At 43.4% G+C, this 23,319-nt stretch overlaps 1 protein-coding gene across 1 annotated transcript in view; it reads right to left on the reverse strand.

Annotated features, from left to right (window-relative positions):
* RNF150 (ring finger protein 150) overlaps positions 1-23,319 on the reverse strand; it is a 262,831-nt gene that overhangs the window by 37,019 nt on the left and 202,493 nt on the right. Inside the window, exons 5-6 of the mRNA XM_065903883.1 lie at positions 22,528-22,624; positions 15,512-15,722 (exon numbers count right to left, since the gene is read on the reverse strand). Of these exons, the coding sequence (XP_065759955.1) occupies positions 15,512-15,722; positions 22,528-22,624 (308 nt within the window). The remainder of the gene's footprint in view (positions 1-15,511; positions 15,723-22,527; positions 22,625-23,319) is intronic.

A 23,319-nucleotide genomic window follows, 5' to 3' on the forward strand; every position in this document is an offset into this window, starting at 1 on the left:
TATATGTTGCAACATAGACTCTTCCAGTTCAAACTACTAGTATTGTTGCTTTCCTTTAACATTCAACATATTCATTCATTTATTCTACTAATGTTATTGAATCTGTGTGCGTGCTCAGCCCCTTCAGTCATGTCCAACTTTTTGCAACCCCATGGACTGTAGCCCACCAGGCTCCTTCGTCTATGGGATTTTCCTGGCAAGAATCCTGGAGTGGATTGCCATGCCCTCCTCCAGGGGATCTTCCTGACCAAGGGATTGAACCCACGTCTCCTGCGTTTCCTGCATTGCAAGCAGATTCTCACCACTGAGCCACAGGGGAAGCCTGTTATTGAATCTAATCGTAGCCATAACTTCTGCTGGGTCTCAGAACGTGACGGTGTAAAGCCAGAGTCCAAGCCCTTTAAGGACCTGCAGGTTCAGTGGGGCAACAGATGATTCCTCAAGAAATAACAACAGAGATCATTGGCTGAAAGGAGATATTCTAGAAGGATAATTAGATTCTTCTCAGAGTAACAGAGAAGGCATCTCAGAGAATACTGCAGATTAGACGTGCCTGAAGGATATGCAAGACTTGGCACCTAAAGGGAGCAGAGTTGGGGCAGCGAGTCTGGAACCACTGCTGCTGCTAAGTCGCTTCAGTCGTGTCCGACTCTGTGCGACCCCATAGACGGCAGCCCATCAGGCTCTGCCGTCCCAGGGCTGCTCCAGGCAAGAACATTGGAGTGGGTTGCCATTTCTTTCTCCAATGCATGAAAGTGAAATCGCTCAGTCCTGTCCGACTATTCGCGACCCCATGGACTGCAGCCTACCAGGCTCCTCCGTCCAAGGGATTTTCCAGGCAAGAGTATTGGAGTGGGGTGCCATTGCTTTCTCCCTCTGGAACCACTAGTGGCTTACAAATGCTTCCCTATAAACTCACCAGCTGGGAGTAGCAAAAAAAGTCATGAAGAGATATGAAGAAACCAAATGTTTAATGATTTGTTTAGATTAGCCAGCTTGAGATCTTAACCCAGAGGGGGTAAACATGTCTTGAACAAAACAGCAACAAGATTTCTATAGATGATTATTTAGGCAGTGCAGGAATGAAGACAGACTTGGAGGATGGTAAGACTAGAAACAGGGAGAGTGAAATGGCAGCCGTGGCAAAAGCGAAGATCAGAGATGCTAAGGTCTCAAATTATAGCCATGAGGAAGAAAATGGGACATGGAGAGAGATCTAAAAGGCAGAATGAACATGGGTTGGTGATTATTTGACTATGGAAGGGAGCAGCGTGAGAAGAACAGAGATAATCCGAACTTTATTGGTGTGCATGCTGGAGAATAAGTTCACTGTAAAAACTGAAGTCACTAATTTGTAAACTAAACCTGTACACTTAAATATTAAAAAGATAACACACATGTAGCACGCTAAAAGGAAATGCTCTTAAAAGTCGGGTACCAAACATATTTTCTGAAGCCAAGGAGGCCAGGCGAAGCCATAATTCTTCACTGCAGTAAAAAGACATCATAAGGGAGGAATGCTAATACAAAACATGTGTTGAAAAAGTGGATGAATTCTTCAATGGCATGTCAATTGACCCTTTTTGTTTATCCTTAGTTTTATACTTAATTTTTAAATCAAATTAACTTTTTTCCAATTTTTATTTCATATCAAGAACACAGTTTAACAAGATAAATGTTATTTCATCTTTCAATTATTCTATGAGAATTTTCATTCTGATATATATGTTTTAAAATTATTTTTTAATTTTCAAGATCTCCTCATTTCAAAAAAAATTCCTATCATCTGCTTCTTTTCCATAAATGTGATATTATCCCATATCTCTAAGGATACAAATGATAGTTTATAGAATTCTGTGATATGAATTATCTTGGTTTCCTTAGAGTTTATTTTCATTTGTTACATCTCTCTCTCTCTTAGATTTCATGACTTTTTTGCAGTTCTCAAGCCACCCTTGCCCTCCATTCATATTTGCAATGAGGCACTACGATTAAGTGTGTGTGGGTGGGACATGCCAACTAGGGACGGGACTTCAATAAGAGTCCGAGGCGACGACCAGGCAGCTCAGAATGGGGGACACGATCTTGGAGACATAAATGCTCTTTACACAGCATTTCACCTAATTTTCTTTTGAGCATCACTGCATACCACAGTCCTCCTGGGTATCTGGTGCCCTATACCCTGAGCTAGCTGCAAAACTCCTAGCTTCTCACTGGCTTCTCCCTTAGAAGACACTAAGAAGTCAACCTTCCCCACTTCACTAAGTGTTTCCACTCATTTGTCTTCCAAAATCTGTTGTAATCTTTACTCTGCTCTTACAGTCTATGTAGGTTTATACCTTTCATGAATGCTTTGGTGGGACTTTGTGAGGTAGCAGAGATAAACCTGTGGGCTCAATCTGCCATGTACAGCCAGAAATCCTGAGCTGATTCTAGATGATTCATTTACAAAGAAGACCGGTCCTAATGCCTTGATTTAAAAAACATTCTCTGGGGCTTCCTTGGTGGCTCAGGAGTAAGGAGTCCATCTGCCAATGCAGGAGACTCGAGTTTGATCCCGGCTCTCTGAAGATCCCACAAGCCAAGGAGCAACTCAGCCTGTGACCCACCGCTCCTGAGCTTATGCTCTAGGGCCTGGGAGCTGCAACTACTGAGCATATCTGCCACAGCTTCTGAGGCCTGCATGCCTACAGCCCATGCTCTGCAACAAGAGAAGACACTGCAATGAGAAGTCTGCACATCACAACTAGAGAGTAGCTCCTGCGAGCCACAACTGGAGAAAAAGCCTGCAAAGTAACGAAGACCCAACACAGCTATAAATAAATACATACAAATTATATTAAAAATCTTAAAAAAAAAATCACTCTCGGGACTTCCCTGGCAATCTAGTAGTTAACACTTAACCTTCCAATGAGAGGGTGTGGGTTCTATCCTTGATCAAGGAGCAAAGATCCCACAGGTCTCTTGGCCAAAAAACCAAAACATAAAAAAATGGAAATAATATTGTAAAAATTCAATAAAGACTTTAAAAAATGGTCCACATCAAAAAGCCTGTAAAAAAATAAATAAAAATCATTCTCATGTGGGCATGCTTTGATTTAGTTTCTAACTCTGTACTATTAACTTGGAACAAGTGAGCTTTTCTGGTATTTCTTTATAGGGAACCACTTTACCCACGTGGTGGAATATTGGAAAGATAAGTAGGCTGGGGCCAGAACTTGATTTAGCCCTCTACATCTGTTTTTCTTCCTGGGATAGATGTTACTGTTTGTTTCTACTAGGCAGGAATGCTAGGAAGACAGAAGAAGATATTATGGGTAAAGCACACTTTGAGATGGTAGGAAGAATGATCCGTCAATGAATTTAAGGTATTTCTTGGACTCCCTTGGTGGTCCAGGGGCTAAGGACTCCAAGCTTCCAATGCAGGGGGCCCTAGTTCGATCCCTGATCAGGGAACTAGATCCCACATGCTGCAACTAAGACCTATTGCAGTAAAATAAATAAATATTTTTTACAAAAGGTTTTCCTTTCTGCCAGAAGAGAGCAAGTCTCAAACCCCTGAAAGATGATATTAAGATTTCTTATTCCTGCAGCTTTAAGGATGGATGGACATGAATTATTAACACTTTTCTGCACCATAGTTTCAGAGGCACAAAGAAAGAGAGAAATTCACTTTTTAGTATTCAACTTGTTAAACAGTTCAACTAAATCCTTAATAATGCATCTGGAGCTTAAATATTTTAGTGACATGTAAAACAGTTAAGTTATAAAATATTTAGATGGACTGGAGCTATTCTTAGATGATTACTAATTTCCTTTAAAATTAAGGGACAGATACATGAATGGATTCACACATAGTGTAGACTACCCTGGAAATGGAGTCCAGTGAGAGCGGTTTTCTTCCTTAATTTCAGAGCAACAATGACTCCTTGCCACTCCATGGACTGTCCATGGAATTCACCAGCCCAGAATACTGGAGTGGGCAACCTTTCCCTTCTCCAGGGAATCTTCCCAACCCAGGGATCCAACCCAGGTCTCCTGCATTGCAGGCGGATTCTTTACCAGCTGAGCCCAAGAATACTGGCGTGGGTAGCTTATCCCTTCTCCAGCAGATCTTCCCGACCCAGGAAATTGAACCGGGGTCTCCTGTATTACAGGTGGATTCCTTACCAACTGAGCTATCAGGGAAGCCCCCTGAATGGGATAGTTGTGCCTTAATATCCTCATTTGTAAAGTGGAGATAATATCCATTCCAAATGATGTTTTCTTTTTCTTTAAAAAAAAAAAACGAATTCCCTGAGAAGAGAAAATGAGACAACATATGTGGTATTTACTGTAAAAAAAGAAAACACTATAAACATGCAAAAAAAATTCTATGTGTAAGATTTGGGAGTAAATATCAAACTGTGTATTTGCATACATATGAATACATAAACAGACAAACACTGAAACCACTATTTATTGAAAAAAATACAATGATTTTTTTTCTAAATATTGCTTGCCCACTGTCTAGCATTACTATTAATTAGTTTAATTACTGTTAAAACAGAAATAAGACAGTTGCTCTGTATACTCTTTTGGTTTACATGACATGCCATACACTTGCTGATGGCATCCCAATAGCTGTTATTGTTAAAATCAACAGTAAAGACTATGTGTGTGTATATATATACACAAGAGTTGGACATGTGTGTGTTAATCGCTCAGTCATGTCCAACTCTTTGTGACCCCATGAACTGTAGCCTGCCAGGCTCCTCTATCCATGGAATTCTCCAGGCAAGAATACTGGAGTGGAAAGCCATTCCCTTCTGCAGGGATTTTCCTGACCCAGGGATGGAACCTGAGTCTCCTGCATTGCAGGCAGATTCTTTACTGTCTAAGCCACCAGGAGAGCCCATATATATATAATACTGGTCCAGACTTACTAGATTGACTTAATGACCCACAATTTGAAAAACAATTGATCTAGGCATATGATTTTGGAATCTATAAAATGGAGATGACAATCTCATAAGATTGCTATGATGGTCAAATAAGACATTGTATGTAGAGGACACAGAGCTTGTGCTCAGTGAAAGGTAAGTTAATAACTGTCTTTAAAAACAAAGAAAATGAATACTGCCTGAGTCTGGGCACAGCCAGCATCTCAGTGGCCCAGGTTAAGTGTTTCTTGAGGGCCTTTTGTGAGCAGAGGGCTGTAATGGTGTAAGTACAGGGTTTACGGTGCCATGGGACCCTAGGGGGAATCCAGGTTAGAGTCATGTTGCTCTTCCAGTCCCTGACACTTGTCTGTCTTCTCTCCCATCCATTTTACAGGATGATATACATAAAATGTGATTTATAAAAGTCTGGGCAGATGCTGCCAGCTAATAGCGACCCTCTAAAGTTTCAGAGGATGCTGCAGTGGGGACAGTGCTGAGCACACAGCTCCTTGCTAGGATGACTTAGTGGTACTGGGAGGAGAGAGGAATCAGGAAGGGCTTCTAAGTGATGATGCAAGGTCTTGATTGAGCCTCTCCTGGCAAAACTTGGAGGGACACCAAGAGAGGGAGTCTAACGTTAATCACAGAAATATGGAACTGGTCTTAGGAATCAACTGCTGGTAAAAGTGCCCCATTCGACAACAGAGGAAATGAAAGCAGAGAAAGCATAGGTGACTCACACAAGGTCACACGGCTAACTGGAGCCAAATCACACCTAAGGCCCCACTTTTTTGGTGGTGTTTCCATTATACCATCTGATTTTAAGTAGCTCCGGTGATGTTCTGATAGTTGCAGTTTTTTTTTTTCTCCTGAACCACCGAATTTCATTTCCAAGATATTTTGATTTGCGGAACCCTGACTCTGAATTTTTAGAGCCAGTTCTTATGTCAGCCAAAGGACATTTTCAGCTCTTCCCTGCCATCTTAATCTCTGAATGGTGGAACTTCCCCGCTCTGCCACGTGCTTTAGAATCGAAAAGCAAAGAGAAACATTATGCTATTTACACTTGATGCTGTTTCACCACTGAAAAGGGGCTTGACCTGCCAATTATGTTTCTTGCCATTGGATGCCACGTCCCTGTGGCAATCCATGGTCAGCGTGTCAATATCTGGTAGAATTCAGGTCTGCTCAACAGCCTTTTCCTAGCTCACTTTTGGAGTGCTTACCGAAAGTGAGACAGCATTGGGAGGAATTAATCAAACTGGAGATGATGCTGCCGCTTAGCTGCTTCAGTCGTGTCCAACTCTATGTGACCCCATGGACTACAGCCTGTGAGGCTCCTCTGTCCATGGAATTCTCCAGGAAAGAGTACTGGAGTAGGTTTGCCATGCCCTCCTCCAGGTGATCTTCCCAACCCAGGTATCGAACCTGGGTCTCCTGCATTGCAGGCAGATTCTTTACCGTCTGCACCACCAGGATATGGTGCTATCAATGATTCAGAATATCTGAGACACTCTCCAAGCAATGGAAGGATTTCGCCTGCTTGCTGGGCCATTTCATTTTAAGAGGGCAGTGTCTCCCAAGTCGATGGCATGTATCATGCCCAGGCTGAGTGCTCCCAGTGGCAATGTATCTGTGGTCTAAACTGATGAACTTTCTCACAGGCAGCTTGGACATCTCCAGATCCTCCACACACTTGTGGCCAAGGCACCAGACACAGGATAGAAAAGTCCTGGGAGTCTGGCCCTGAGTGGGTTTTCTTAGGTTGGCAAATGCTTTCAATCGAGGAGGAATGTTATCACAAAAAAAAAAAAAAAAAAAAAAAAAAAAATCTAGTGGCTTGTGGATTGTCTGGTTGTCATTAGGAAAACTTGATGAAAGCACGAGCGTATCACAAAGATCTCTGCTCTCCAGAACAGTTGCTCCTCTCTGGAAGCCTTGATTGAGCTGGTGAGCTGGAGGGCCCAGAAACAAGGCGGGGATGAGACTCCATGGACCTGGCACAATCTGAGCTATCAAGAGGAGTGGGGATAGCAGTATCACTGTCTGCAAATGCTTCATTTTGTATAGAAGTAATTCACCGTGGCTGAAGTATTTCCTGAAGGGTAGAGAATAGTGAGGTCTAAAATCTTACCCAGTTGGCTGATTCTGTTGTCTGCCACAATGCAAGAGGCTCACAAATCAAAGCACTCATCTTTCCAGGGCTAATGGGAATCTTATGGGTACCAAGGGACATCATTCTCGTTGCTCATTCCAGCCGGCATATTTATCCACAGTCAAGGGGAGCTACTTTGACAGTTCAGGCCTTGATGCAAGTCAAAAAAGCAGAGGAGGCTATTCACTCTTGTCCTTTCTAATCAACGCTGGAATGCTTTCTCTAGAGTTTATTTCTGGATGCACCAGTATATTTTGCAGTCACATTAAAACCTGGAGATTGCAGCTTTGCAAATGTAGCAAAATGTATTGCCCATTTGGAACAGAAAAGGAATGTACGTGCCAAGCCTCCCTTTTGCTCTCAGTTGCCTTGACCCAGAGGTTCAAAATTGAGTTCTCTGGAAAAGTCATGAATACTCTCTCTCTTTAAAGTTTTATTGGAGGATAATTGATTAACAATGTGGGGCTAGTTTCAGGTGTATAGCAAAGTTAATTGGTTATACATATATCTACTCTTTTTCAGATTCTTTTCTCATATAGGCCATTACAGAGCATTGAGTAGAGTTCTCCCTGGTGGTCCGGTGGTTAAGACTGCATTTTCACTGCAAGGGGCCATGGGTCTGATCCCTGGTTGGGGAACTAAGGTGGTGCTAGTGGTAAAGAACCGTCTACCAAAGCAGGAGACATGGGTTTGATCCCTGGGTTGGGAAGATCCCCTAAAGGAGGGCATGGCAACCCACTCCAGTATTCTTGCCTGGAGAATCCCTTGGACAGAGGAGCCTGGCAGTCTCTATTCCATAGGGTTGCAAAGAGTTGGACATGACTGAAATGACTTAGCATGCACATGGGGAACTAAGATCTTTCATGCTGTGACCTAAAAAAAAAAAACACCTCACTCTCTCTTATGTTTGTAATCAGCTTGTGGTTGGAGCAAGTCTAGGGGCATTTACAACTTTTGAATGTAGCTATTCTGCATGCTTCCTCTGTGGCTCCCAAAATAATAAACATAAAACTTAAAAAAAGTTAAGAACGAACGTCTTTTCTGGCCTCATTTTAAGAGAATGTGTTTTTAGGAATGAAGACTCCCTAGAGAGGTTCCTATTGAGTTCCTCAAAGAAGAGAAAGCGGATCCTTCAAGAAATGACGAAGCACAAGTAGTCTCTGAATGAACTCTTTGGGAGTTCTTTCCATAATTACTCTGTCATCTGTGTTTCTGCAGAGCCCTCAGTGCTTACCGTGATAGCTGTTAAACATGTTTGGCTGAAAATGACTTCTTGCTGGGCTGCAGTTTCAGCTTTGCTGAAACAATTACTTTTTGTATCATGAGTATATTTTGAAGAGTGTGAGCATATCTATCTATCTATCTATCTATCTCTCTCTCTCTCTCTCTATATATATATATTTTTTTTTTTTCTGAAAAGGTTGACTTATCGCTCATTTCTCTGCAAAGGAACTGTAGTTCAGTTCCTGTGTGTGTGTGCGTTAGTCGCTCAGTCGTGTCCGACTCTTTGCAACCCCATGGACTGTAGCCCATCTCCTCTGTCCATGGGATTCTCTGGGCAAGAATACTGGAGTGGGTTGCCATGCCCTCCTCCAGGAAATCTTTCTGATCCAGGGATCAGACCCAGGTCTCCCGTATCAGCTAGAAATGTGCCCTCTGGTGAAGCCCATGAAGACATTTAGGGACTAACTCTTCTGCACTTGTGGGACTCCTCCTGCCTCAGTTTCTACTGAAGAGCTACTGGCAACAAAGTACTCTGAGACAGTCTTTCCCACCTCACCCAGCCCCTGGGCCCCCCATACCACTGCTGGGTGGAGTAGGTGTGAAGGGCACCCGTTCGATGACTCTGGACCTCATCACCCCGTTAATGACAATAACAAGGGGAGAGAGGGAGAGAACGGTGGGTAAATTAGAAAAGGGCTTGTCCAAGGAGCGAGGATTGACTCCTGGATCCCACTCCTCTAGAAGGGGAGGAGCTACTGCCCAAGACCACGCCCACTGAGGGGTTCCTGTAAGAGAAACTCCACCCCCTCTACAAGAAGGAGATTCTGAACTCTGCTTCATGTAGGTGGGACTCAGAGAGAACAAACTCAGGCCTTAGAGAAGCTAAAGTTGGTCTTCTCCAGGGACTTCCCTGGTGGTCCAGTGGTTAAGACTCTGAGCTTCTAATGTAGGGGACTTGGGTTCCCTGATCAGGGAACTAAGATCCTACATGCCTTCTGGCACAGCCAAAAGATTAAAAAACGAAACAGACCGTGGACTCAGGCCTCCGACTTGCCTGGAGTCTGGAGGGAGGAGGCTGATGGCCTGTGTGGGGTGAGGGGCTGGGAACAGGGCTGTACTGGAGAGGGCTGTCAGGACAGATGATGTGTGAGGTCCCAGAGGTGACCACGTGGGGAGTGAGAGGACTGGGCTCAGCTTGGACAGTCAGGGACTCAGCACACAGAGGCCGATGTGCAGGCGCTGCAGGAGGCCTTGTGGGTAAGCAGTGGAGGTCCATCTGTCCGGAGTGATGGGTCTTACAAGGGGAGAGGCCCATAGATTAAAAAAAGAAAAATCCTTGTGTCCATGTTTGGGACATAAAGGGACTCTTGTAACTGTCGGTTACCTATAGGTGAGCAGAAGAAATTTTCCTCCTCAGGCAGGGTCTATTATACCAGCTCCATATAGCAGGAAGTTTCCCAGAGGAAACCCACACCATGTTTCAATTCAGCTGGTCGAGTCTGAACATGTTAGCCTATAAAGGATTCATGTGGACTGTTTCCTTCTGTGAAGTCTGAAGACCAGGTCTCCTGACCAAACACTTTATGCCGTGTGCTCGTCAGAACATACAGGGGCGAATTTGGGAGAAATGGACATGGTCCATCTCCTCCCTTTCTAGCTCCCAGCTCCCTCCACCCTCCACCTGCCACCCCAGGGCTGATTGCTGATTCCTTCTAGCTTGAGTTGGAAGGAGTGGCAAGTGGGTAATGATCTGGAGGCAGCTAGAAGATGCCAGTAGTGATTCAATAATGGACGGTGATTCAAGAAATGGATGGTGGTGTCAGCAACTTCGTTGAAAAACAAAGGAAAGGTCTCAGACCCTCTTAGAAGTGTGGAGTGGGTGGGTTGTTTTGGAGGAGGAGGGATAGAGTCTTCTTTTCTGTGCGTCTTTCTCTAGCTCCTATCTGGAGTCTCTAAACACACCAGGTCATTTGTTTAGCTACATTTTCCTTTGGTCCTAAGGAAATTTTTCCCCTGCTGAAGCCAATCCAAGAAGCTACAGGCTGGGCTTGGAGTGTCAGAAGGCAGGGTACAGTTGCAAACAGGAAAGCAGATAAAGACTGGTGAGTGGGGACTTTCCTGATGGTCCAGTGGTTAAGAATCCGCCTGCTAATGCAGGGGATACTGGTTCGATCCCTAGTTCAGGAAGATTCCACACACCACGGAGCAACTAAGCCCGTGTGCCACGACTACTGAGCCTGTGCTCCGGAGCCAGGGAGCTGCAACCACTGAAGCCTGCATGCCCGAAAGCCCCCGCTCCCTGACAGGAGGAGCCACCACAAGGAGAAGCCCGCGCATAGCGACGGAGACCCAGCAATGCCAAAGATAAGTGTGAATCAATCAATTGATTAAAAAAAAGATTGGTGGGTGACATTTGTGCAAGCATACAAATGACTCCCTGCACCAAAGTGGAAGAGAAACTGTGATTTGGTGCTGCCGAGTGAGGTGATAAAAGCTGAAATGTCAGAAACATTAACACTATGCATACGAGAATGTCTTTCTCTCAAATGTCAGACTAGCAGCCAGTCTGGATTTCCATTCCTTTGTAAATGTTTTTCTTTTTTTTCCTTTCCTGGGAACTGAAGGTGATCCTTCACTGCCACATTTTCCCATTTTCACTCTAAAGGCAATCTGTTCTATGCTGTTCCCCCTTGAGGGCTGAAATGACTTTTACGTACATGTGATTTTCTCTACACCAACACTGTTTGTCAGGAAAGGAAGAACGGAGGTAGGGATGAGAATTCAAGTTGAAACTAAACACAGTTTTGAACTTTCAGAGATTTAGAAAACTGGAGGAAGAGGGTAAAAAAAAAAAAATGAAGTGAGCACCATGTTCATTTTCTCCCCTTTCTCATCCTGCAAACATAGCTAGGCATGCTCCTCAAGAGTCAGCTGGTCCTGAGAATTCCAGCTCCACCCGTCGCTAGCTTATGACCTCGGGCCAGTTACTTTAATCTCTCAGTGCTGCTATTTCTGCATCAGTAAAATGAGGTTAAAAATAATATTTACCTCACAGAGTTGTTGTAAACTAATCCAAGTAGACAATGTAAGAGGATGCCAGGTACAGAGTTGGTATTAGGTATTTGTTAACTACTGTTACTTCTTCATTTTTTGTAATTTTCTAGTAATTTTCTGGCTCTTTAGATGTGAGGTAGGAAAGGATAAGGGAGAAAAAAAGGTCAGGTCCAACCTCCAGTGGGTTATTTGTGGTCTGTAGCAATATCACATCCCCACATCCCCTTCTTTCACATCGTGTTTTTTTGATAGCATTAGGGAGTTGGTTACAGTAACGTGGATGAGAAGCTTGAATCCTTCTGCTCATCATTCATGCGTCTGTGTTTGGCCTTTATTGATTATCCAACTTAGGGCACTATGCAATGCGCAATCTGTATAGAGGAGGGAATTTTCCCTTAAGGAATCTACAGCCATTTAGTTAGTGGCATAAATCATTAACATCTAATCAGGCTCACACGGGAGGGGATGTATGTATACTTATAGCTGATTCACACTGTTGTTCACCAGAAACCAACACGACATTGTAAAGCAATTATCCTCCAATTAAAAAATCTAATCAGAAAAATTATGTTTGGAATATTCTGTTAAATCCCAATAAATAAAACTAATCAGAAATGGTCTAAAATATCATATGATACCACCTATATGTGGGATGTAAAAAAAGGCCACACACAAAAATAAACAAATGACACAAATGAACTTATTTACAAAATAGAAATAGACTCAAAGATATAGAATACAAACTTAGAGTTACCAAAGGGGAAAATGAGGATAAATTGGGATTAACAGATACACATTGTGTGTGTGTGCGACTCTCTGCGACCCCATGGACTGTAGCCCGTCAGGCTCCTCTGTCCATGGAATTCTCCAGGCAAGGATACTGGAGCGGATTGCCATTTCCTCCTCCAGGGGATCTGCCCAACCCAGGGATCGAACCCACGTCTCTTGCATTAGCAGGAAGATTCTTTACCACTGTACCGCCTAGGAAGCCCAACAGATTACACATTAGTATGTATAAAACAGGTAAACAACAAGAAACTAATATATAGCACAGGGAATTATATTCAATATCTTGTAATACCCTATAATGGAAAAGAATCTGAAAAAGAATATATATGGTGATAAAACTAAATCACTTTGCAGTACACCTAAAGAATTATAACATTATAAATCAGCTATACTTCAATTAATAAAAGAAATGGCCTAGGAAAAGTATTTTGTGAGAACAATTCAGTTTCTGCACTAAGAGGCTGATATCTTTATCCAGGCTGACATATGGCACAGGTCTCCAGACTACAGATGTCGTCTCTTGTCCCTTCATCTCTACCAAGACCTTCCTTTGAAATTGCCTGGCATTTTTCCTCCTGTTGTGAACATAAGCTCCCTGTTCAAGCTTAGATCAAACACTTTTCACCTCGAGTCATTCAGTGAATAGCTACTGAATGCCTGGTATGAACCTAAGCGCTCTGAGTCCGTTTTAGCCAAAACCGTTTGAGATTATGAATTATCTGGATACAGACTTTAATTTCCTATTTCATTTTTGGTTGCATTTTCACTCATAAACTATGCCTTTTCATTTGTCATCTGGGCTTTACTGAGATGAAGTATGTGGCCACTTTTCAAAATCAGGAATCTAACAGACGACACACTTTCTCTTGAAAGTCAATCAATCATTTCACTGCAAGAAATAGGATCCGTTTTTAATTTGATTCTTTTTATGGGCTCAAAAGGGATTCCCAGTTGGTACAGTGGTAAAGAATCTGCCTGCCAATGCAGGAGACACAGGAGACATGGGTTTGATTCCTGGGCTGGGAAGATTCCCTGGAAGAGGAAATGGTAACCCACTCCAGTATTCCTGCCTAGAGAATTCCAAGGACAGAGGAGCCTGGGGGCTATAGTCCATGGGGTTGCAGAGTCAGACACAATTGAGTGCAGCACAGCCTCAGCATGGGCTCATAAAAGTTCATGTGGTAAGTGTTTTGGAACTGCTAGCAAAATTTTATCAGGTCTTCCAATATATTATACTTCACTTAGACCACTAATGGTGATATGCTTGATGGTAACTGAGCATGTCCAATAAATGGAAAATTATGGGGTAATGTTGTACTTTGCAAAGAGAACTTAATGTTTGATCTGAGTCAGTCACTTACTTACTCCTCTGTTCAATTTTCATATGGTGAAAACCAGAAGTTTATCATGGTTAAGACTGAATGACCTTTAAAGTTCTTAGATCCCTAAATTACTAGGATTCTAAATCTGTGTTCTCCAATATGTAGCCAGTGACCACACATGGCTTCTGAGCACTTGAAATGGAGCTAGTCTAAACTGAGATGTGCTCTAAGTATAAAAATACACACCAGGTTTTGAAGAGTTAGTATAAAATAAAGTATGTAAAACAGTTTGGCTACATTGGATTAAATAAAATATTTTATTAAAATCAACCCTGCCAACTTGTTTTTATTTAGTATGGCTACAAAAAATTCAAAACTGCTTTTGTACGATTTTAGACATTCAAAACAAAGGGATCATAATCTATCTTTAGGGACTTCTTAATGTGTAATGGTTAATGCTTCAGTATTGAGATCCTCATGCCTCTAAAAGTCAAGTCAAAACTCCTATCTACCCAAAACTAATACACTTTGCATGGGCAGATATTTACCACCTAGTAATTCTTTTTAAAAAAAAATTATTTGTGTGCATTGGGTCTTGGTTGAGACATGTGGATCTTTCAGTTGCAGCATACAGGATCTTTTGTTGCGGCTTGGGAACTCTTAGTTGCGGCGTGTGGGATCCAGTTCCCTGACCAGGGATGGAACTGAGGCCCCCTGCATCGTGCAGAGTCTTAGCCACTGGACCACCAGGGGAGTTCCATCACTCAGTAACTCTTAGTTACTCTCCACGGGGTCCATGCAGTCCATGGGGTTGCAAAGAGTCAGACACGACTGAGCATTGAACTGAACTAAACTCTCCGTTGAGGTCTTGTGAAATTCTGTGGTTACAATAATGAACGCTCACCCCTATGGTTATTGTCTCAACTGTATCAAAAGATTATCAGGAAAGACACCAAAATGTTAACAGTGCTTGTTTCTGGGTAGTGGGGCATTGATCTATTTTTTCATTTTTTTTTGTTGTTGTTATATTTCAGGCTTTCAATGAACAATGAGGGCTGTTACACTTCTTCATCAGAAAATGTATCTTTAAATTTCAGTGTGAATGATCTTTTGAAGTGTATAAACATCACAAATATGCAAGAAAGAGGCCGACTTACAAGGAAATATTTCAACATGCTTTCATCCGCTTTGCTTCATTTCCAAATTTTCTATAGTGAATAGGCTACTTCTACTAAGGGAAAAAATACACCTCATTTAAAAACTGCACTATCCACCTACCCTTTAAACCTTAAACCTAAGTTAATTTGAATGATAATTTCCTTAGAATTGATACTTCTATCTCCTGTGTATTAGACTGTAGAAGAAATACTTGAGGTTTTAGCTTCAGTGGTATGCCAGAAGAGCTATTTAAATATTTTTATACCTTACTGTCCACCAGAACAGCACTTAGTTTGAGTCTATGCAGGAGATGGGCAGGAAGCTCCAAAGATATTTGAATATGTCACCATGCAAGTGGTTTAGGTTTTACTGTAGGAACGCTCGTGTGAAGAGGTGCCACTTGCATGAGTCCTGCAGCCAGAGTGAGGATAACACACTCCTATGTGCTGTCCAGACCAGCTCAGGCTGCCACGGACGTGCACACTCAGGAGGGCTCTAGCCTGGGTACACACACACACATACACACACACACGTGTTGCGACCCACCCCAGTCCCACTACCCATCCGCTGCAGTTGCTTTTCTCCCTTGCCTTCCACTCTAAGAGGTCAGACCCACCGCCCAGCTTGCTTCTGGTACCACGGGGTGTGTGCAATGCGGTGGCATCGGGTGTGGGTGAGCGAGACCCATGCCAGCTGTCTGCCCTGCTGCCTCAGGAGTGAGCTGGGCCTCGTAAGGACTGTCGGGTGTGATGGGTCAGCCGGGCAACATTCTGGTCATTTAATTTCTTTTTTTTTTTCCTTCTTGAGGACAAGTGCCTCTTTCAAATTCTCACGAGGCAACAGCCTTTGGGAATAAGGGCGCTTGGTGTGTGCACGGCAGAACTTACTGTTGGTGGTGAAGATGATTTCTCCCTCCTGAGGGGTGGGGTCTGGGTCCTGGACGACCTGCAAGACTCCCACAGTCCGGACAGCAGGGTCCAAAGTGACCGAGCTTTCGTTTACGGTCGTGTCACTTGCGCCTGTGATCTGGTTGGTGGGTGGACCTCCCAGAGATCCCTCGTAGTCGATGGGCACGTCGTCCAGGCAGTCGGCGTTGGGCTGACAGGAGCAGAAAAGGACCTGTTCTTAGTGTACGTCATCAAGTTAGGGATGAGATGTCTACAGCCTCAATATTTCATCCTGCCGGAAACTAAGTTCTTTTACTGTGTCTTCCTGAATCACTTTATTTAAAGACATTCCACAATATAGCTCCTGTAATTAACATGAACACATCTTCCAAAATTTTCTTTCCAAAGTCTCTGTTTAGATCTAGAGACAAGGTTTTAATTCCAGGAGTAGCAATATCCATACATTAATAAATTAGTTAGGGGGAATAATATGACATTTATCTATAATAATGGCTCTTTCTTATATATAGTGTTTACTTCTCATAATAGGAAGTAGATGACAGCCTGATAATTCGCCCCAAAGACCCATATGTTGTTTGCAAATGAACTACTGGCATGAGAGGGGAGACAGAATAAGACGCATTGTGAATTGTTCATCAGAGATACACACATACACACACACACACACACACACACAAGCACAAGCATTTGTTGTTGACATAAGCCAAAAAACCAGCTGGAGAAAAAAGTCCTACTTGTAGAACATACAATTGATCACATATTTATCAAGTTCTCTAAATTAAAATCTTAAAATCATAAAACAAGGGCGAGGCCATCCAGTGCAATTACCTACTTGCTACAGGACTCTTGCCCCTCCTAATCCTTCAGAGCTCCACTTGAAACACATAGAAATGGGAGGCTCCCTATTTGGTAAGGCAGCCTGTGTCACCAGCTTTGTAAATTATTTTTTTATTGGGCTATCTTACAGTCTTACTCTGGTTTCAGTTCTGCTGGTTGAAGTGGCGTTGAATATATGAATATCTCTTCCATGAGCAGATTTTGAAAAATGATTTTCAGTTGTTCTGCCCCTGCCCAAGCTCATAAAAATTACCTTTAAAAGTTGGGGGTGGAGAGATATGATCTTGAGAAGTAGTAGGAATAACTACTTATCTTTTTTTTTGCATCAGTCTGAACAGCAACATTGCCTTGAGTGATGACAATGACACGCTTTGTATCCCTAAAGGCTTAGGTAAGAGAACCCTGGGTTGACACTGATTGAATTAACATCACAATGACCAGATTGGGTGCAAAGTTCAAAGAGAAAATCTACAACTCATGGACTCACTGGGAGCACAAAGAAAGGGATTCAACCTGCTAGACTCCTGTGCTGGATTTCCATTCTGAAACCAAGTCTCCTGAGCTCCATACCTGCATTTTCAGCAGTCAGCTGGAAATCTCCATCATCCCAAGAAACCCTCAAATTCAGCTCGTTCCCTCTCCCCTATGTTTCTCTTTTCTTTCTGCTTTCTTCATTTCCACTGGCAGTGAGTCAATTCATTGAAATTCGAGTGGTCAAAAGTCAACTCACAGAATTGACCTCCTGAGATGACTGGACATGAGCAGATATGTTCTGCATGCTTTCCGCCCCATTCCCAGTCTCCCCATCTCCCTGCAGTTTCTTCCCCAGTATGCTCCATTCTCCACTTTCTCACCAGAGTACTTAAAAAAAAAAAAACATAGATATGATTTTTTTTTTTTATCCCCTAAAGAATGAATGGTAAGCTCCTTACTACAGCAAACAGGCAGTGTACAGTCTGGCCCCAGCCTACTTTTCTGGCCTTACCCTCAGTCTTTGGAATATATCGCCTGTTTCAGTGACTTAGCACACGTTGTTCCTCTACTCAGGATGACGTTTGCCTCAACCATCCCCTTCCCCTCACCCACGCCAAGGTCTCAAGCTTACCCTGGTGAACTTCTAACCACCCCTCAAATCCCAGGCCCAAAGGCCTCTCTGCTGAGTGGTGCTCCCTCCCAAGTAGTCACCTTCGCTACTGTAACTTTTCACACTTCTCCAACTCTGTTGAACTCATTTGTTACTGTGTTTGTCTCACTCTACTAGTATACAGGCTTCTTTTTTTTTTAATTCCAATTTTATGGAGATATAATTGGCATGGAATATTGCATTAAAGCTGTACAATGATTTGATACACATACATATTGCAAAATGATCACCACAATAAGTTTAGTTAATATCCACTACCTCACATGGTTACAATGTTTTATTCTTGTGATGAGAACTTTTAGGATCTACTCTCTCAGCAACTTTAAAAAATACAACGCAGTGTTGTGAACTATGGTCACCAAGCCGAACATTATATCCCCAGGAATTGTTTTATAACTTGAAGTTTGTACCTCCTGACCCCCTCACCCAATTTCCCCCCCACCCCCCACCTCTGGCAATTGCCAATCTGTTTTCTGTTTCTGTTCCATGCGGATTCCACATACAAGTGAGACATAAGCTTCTTAAAGTGAATCAACTACACTGATCTTGAATTCTAAGCCCTCACGTAGTGCCTGACAATTATTAAGTACTTGATAAATGTCAACTGGGAAACTTTATGTAAGTCTCAGTTTATTACTCCAAAAACTTGGGAATATTAGTGTCTGCCCAGATCTTAGACCAATGGAGGGAAGATTTGAGAAAATACTTTAAAAATTCAATTTTTTTGCAAAGCTAAAGTATACCTTTAAAGGGTAGCAGAATATGCAATCCCGAAATATGCTACTTTGGCAAAAGGATTGTTTTTCTTGAGAAGTAGGTAAAGAAAGGCTCTCCCTGCCCCCAACCCTTGCCCAAAAGCAGGACATACATTTGTAAGGGTGTCTCTCTCTCTTCTACTAGGAAGAGGACATTCTCATCATAAGCTGCTGGGTGATTTTGACACCAAAATGGAACATACAACAAACCTGATTGACATGCCCTTATCTGCCACTGGTTCGCCCATATACTTAACTTTCCACAATTTGCAGTCCTAGAAACTCAAAGTCCTTTCCTTTTGTCTCATCACTTCTCTAAAAATTTCTTGCTTTTTTTTTTTTTTTTTGGTTGTATGGCATGGCATGTGGGATCTTAGTTCCCTGACCAGGGATGGAATCCATGCCCCGTGCATGGGAAGGGTGGAGTCTTAATCACTGGACTGCAGGGAAGTCCCTATTGCTGCTTTTTGAAAATGCTATATAAGATGAAGTTCTAACCAGCCCTGTGAGTCACTCATCACCAAGTGCTCCTGTGGCTACTCATGGCACATATATTCATAAACTGTTTGATTTTCTCTTGCTAATCTGTCATTTATAAGTCTCATTTATAGGGACCAGCTGGCGAATCTAGAAGAAAAATGACTTTTTCCCCTCCCCTATTCTATGTAAAGATGCTCATGAGCGTGTCCAATTGTGTGGGGGTAGCAGGGAGGAGTTCCCGGTAAGGTTACTGGGCCGGTTGGTCTTCCAGCCATAAACATCTGAATGTGACCACAGATGCATTAACAACTGATATATTTTTCAAAATGTTGACTTTGCTTCTTGATCATGTTCCTGCTTTCTTTCTTTTTTTCTTTTTATGAAATTATTTTTATTAATTTTGATGCAGCGTGTTCGCTTTTACTCTGTGGGCGAGGAGGAACAGTGTTGTTTTTAAGAGAAGGGAGCAGAGGAAACGAGAAGCAGTGGATGAGCTGAGGGAGACTGTTGGCGAGAGCAGGCATCAATAATTTGGTTTAGCTATAGTATTAATACTTAACAGACCAACCTTACAGAACCTCACGGTTTATATCCACTCCAAATGGTTCATCAAAATAGAGTAATATTTTGAAAAGAAAACCACTTTATACACCAGTAAGAGAAATTACGGTCATAATGTTTAGTAAGAGATGTCAAAAGCCATCTGTAAGTGAACAGCGTAGAGGTATTCAAAGTCAGGTTAGCAGGGAAACTCCTCAAATAAACCAACTGCTAAATAGTTAGGGACTAGTGAATACACCGACTCCATGGGATTTTCTATTCATTAACAATCATCCTGTTCATACCAGGATAATGGTGACAGGAGACAGTGCTTGCTGGGATAAAAAAGGCCTGTGATATATGGTACCCTACAAGGGTGCTTAGTGATGTGTTCTGTCATTCTGCAAAGACACCCCTAAACCTGACTGGAGAGAAAGGAGGATGAAGCACTTGAATGTAGATAAAGGGATGAAAATGCTGACAATAAAGGACTCCTCCACCCACCCCTTTCAGCTCAGTCTTTTATTTCTCTTGGCAAAATATAATGGGAAAAGATACCATTGTGATGGGAGTTTCACAATCCATGAGCCTCGCTCTCATTCTTTCGCTCGTTTTAGAGAAACCTCTTACAAAATGAAAATGTTCCCAGCCCTAAGCTTTCCACTTATATTTATTTGCCTTAGAGCACAAGCAGGCACAAGACTACTCAGTTAAAAACAACAGAAGAAAGACCAAAATCAAACACAAAACCCTATATTTGGACAATCTAGTGGATCAGGATTATAGCCAAGTCTTTGGTGAATGGACATTCCTCAAAGGAGAATAAGGGTGAATTTCATAAACACCCCTCTGTGACTGGCAGCCTTCCCACTCTGAAGGGCTACAAAGCCACAAATATTTACTGAGCTCTACGCACGTGTAAGGGATCCAGAGATGAAGGACCAACAGGCACCAATTATCAGAGAGGCAGACGGGCTCTTTTCAATTTTCTTTGATGAGGAAGAAATGGAGCAAAAGGAGTTTAAAAAAAATTTATAAAACAACTTCTTTGAGCTGCATGAAAAGGGTTTCAGTTAGCTACAGGAAGTTTTTCCTAATTGAGAAGGATGTGAACCTGTCCATTTACACGGTGAGTTCTAAGGATGGAGTGAAAGCATCCCCTCTTTGGTATAATTTAAGCATGGTGCTACTATGCTTAAAGGTATGGAGAACAGCATCCCAGATTGGTCCCTGATCCAGACATCAGTACCATCCTCTGGGGCAAAGCACCGGGGAGGCCTGGGGGCAGCCATATGCCTCGGTGCTTCATGAGAGGCAGCCTGCAGGCCTGCCTTCTTCTTCACAGAGGACGCTCTGTTCTCTGGGGCCAGCTTGGGTGGTGTCATGTTCCTGTTTGACTGGCCTTTAAGAATCCTTGGCAAAATCCAAAGATGCTACTGACTTTTACTTTTTCGCAAGTGTGCTGAGTAAAATCCTATCCAGACTGGACAGGAAACAAACCATGGCCAGGATGCCCGGACTGCTTAAAGTTAAAAGGTTATTTGTTTCTGGAAAGAAGACCAAAGGCCACCCAAAAATTCCCTTTTAAACACAAGTATTAGCTGTATTCTTGAGGCATTTACAATTCTCATATATTTAAAAGGTCTGTAGAAGTTACACTTTCCCAGACAAAGTCTGGAGTAGAATGTTATTTAGTATAAACTGTAACCATTGGGGGTGGTTTGGTTTCATTGTTCTACCAAGGAGCACTGGGGTTGAAAACTGGGAGCTTGGAAGATACCCTTAAGCAACAAGAACTAGGTTAAACGATGTGACTGTCTACCTTTAACTGTGAACATGTTAAAGATTTTAGAACCCAAAGACACACATACACACATACATACATTTCCCTCCTCCCTGGTAAGAACCAGTTAGAGCCAGATATGTGACACATGCAAACAGCGAGTTAAATTTTCTAAGTCGTTAGTATCTGATAGAGATGCTGGGTTTTCTGCTCATAGTTCATGTTCACTGTCATTGATTTTCACCTTGAATTTATTATTCATTGACAACACTGGTCTGAAAATTTAATGCATTGCCTTTCAAAATCTAGCTCAATGTTACAGTCACACAAGTTGACTTGTGTTTGGTGTACGGACTGTAAAAAAAAAAAAAAAATCAGCATACAGCTGGCAGAGGCAGCTGGTACAGGGCAGGAAATTCAGCCAACCCGTGACCTCATGAATCTCAGGTGTGCCCTGTGACAGTCACTCTGATCTTCCCGGGGTAATTAGCCTTTTGGCATTAAATAAAGCCTTTGATATCTGAGCTGATCCTTTCTTCCTCAGTGACATCTTGGGACTTTAAAAACTATTTATTATCTGCCATGAGTAGTGAGGAGTGACAAGAGGGAGGCTGCAGCAAAGCGGAGGGGGTGAGGGGGAAGAGGGTCTCTATCCTGCTGGTCTAGCTTCTCTTAGACGGCACCGATGCTGTTTTCACATCTCTCCGCAGCCCTTGGGTCTGGTGGCCTGGCTTGCTTCCCGCCCTCCTGACAGCAGCTGGTGTCTCACCAACCACCAAGCCCATGGCCTTCACTCGATACGATCCCGGGAAAGTCCTTCCCTGGAGCATCAAGCCAGCCTGCTGGGGGATGTGGTGTGCACTCGGTGAGACTACGTTTGCTAAAACATGTAACTGAGGGCGCCAATTTGATGGGAGCATGGGAATTTAGGGCTTCTGGCTCTGGTTTCCTGCTCTCTCAAGCTCTCGCAGAGATCTGAGTTTAGCAGAGGCCATGGAGCCAGATGCCCAGAGGCTGACCTCTCTGCCCCTTGCCCGGAAGAGTTTGTCTCCTCTGGAAGCTGGGCGATGGTGGGGAGAGTGTGGCGGCTGGGTCTGCCTGATGACGGTGCAGGTAAATGACAAGAGGGTCATCAGGGTACCCCTGGCCTCTGCTGGTGTCCCAGCTGCTGTCACCCACTGCAGCCCAGAAGAGGAGCCCCGTGAGCTGCTCAGGCAGCTTCTCGAGCCACAGACAAAAACAACAAACACGGTGGGAGGGGCACGATGTTCTCAGATGGAGACGAAGGGAGAGGAGGAATGTGTCCAGATGTGGGAAAGCGCTCCCAGGCCCTCATCACGTGACGCCACTGCCCGGGGTCGAGGGGACACAGAAACCCGGGGTGCTGTTGTCCCCCTGCTGAGTGGGAAACGTGGAGAGACAGACACGATGAGGCTGTAGGCTGTACTGTGCTTACCGGGATCCCTAGGGCTTTAAGAATGTTCATCTTGCACATGGGACAGGTGCGATGGTCTAGGAGCCAGGGGTCAACACAGGACTTGTGGAAAAGATGCCTGCAATGAGAACCATACATCTTAGCGTGGCGGTAACTGCGGAGAGCACCGCGTCCACTCCAGCCCGGAGACTTGTCCAAAGTCATGCACCGCTCAGCGGCAGAGCCAAGACTCCGGGACCTCCGCCTCCGAACACCCGGGCCGATAATGCTTTCTGTTACATCCTGCGGTCATAGAGTCAGCATCTGTCTGGCTCTCAGGAGGGTCATCTACGAATTGCAGCCAAGACTTCCAAGGTTCAGAAAAGACAGAGAACGTAGAAACAGAGAGATTTTTCTGGATAGAAAGACCTTTTAATGGAAAGAAGGCAAGGGAGAAACTTGCTCAGACCCTTCTGGGATAACTTGACAGTGGTCACTTTTAAATCAGTCCCAAATGTCTTGTCCCACCATCAGAAAAAAACCACAAAATAAGCCTCATTTCCACTGATATTTGGGCGACTCACAAAGGGCAGAAGAGCTCTTGGAAGCAATTCACAGCACGGGTGAGATTTTAAGCTGTTAAGACTGGTGGCTGTTAGGTCAGAAACCAGGTGAGCGGTACCGTAAGCTTTACTGTTCGGCCTCACATGCCCACCCTCAGGAGCCTTCCTCTGCGTGGCAGGATAAGGGGGAGGCATTTAGTAGGTACGGGGGTAGAGGCTCCTAACTTCCTCTCAACTTGGCTCACAGGAGCCCACTCAGAGATATCAGGGG

Source organism: Muntiacus reevesi, chromosome 13, assembly GCF_963930625.1.
Source record: "Muntiacus reevesi chromosome 13, mMunRee1.1, whole genome shotgun sequence".
NCBI lineage: Eukaryota > Metazoa > Chordata > Mammalia > Artiodactyla > Cervidae > Muntiacus > Muntiacus reevesi.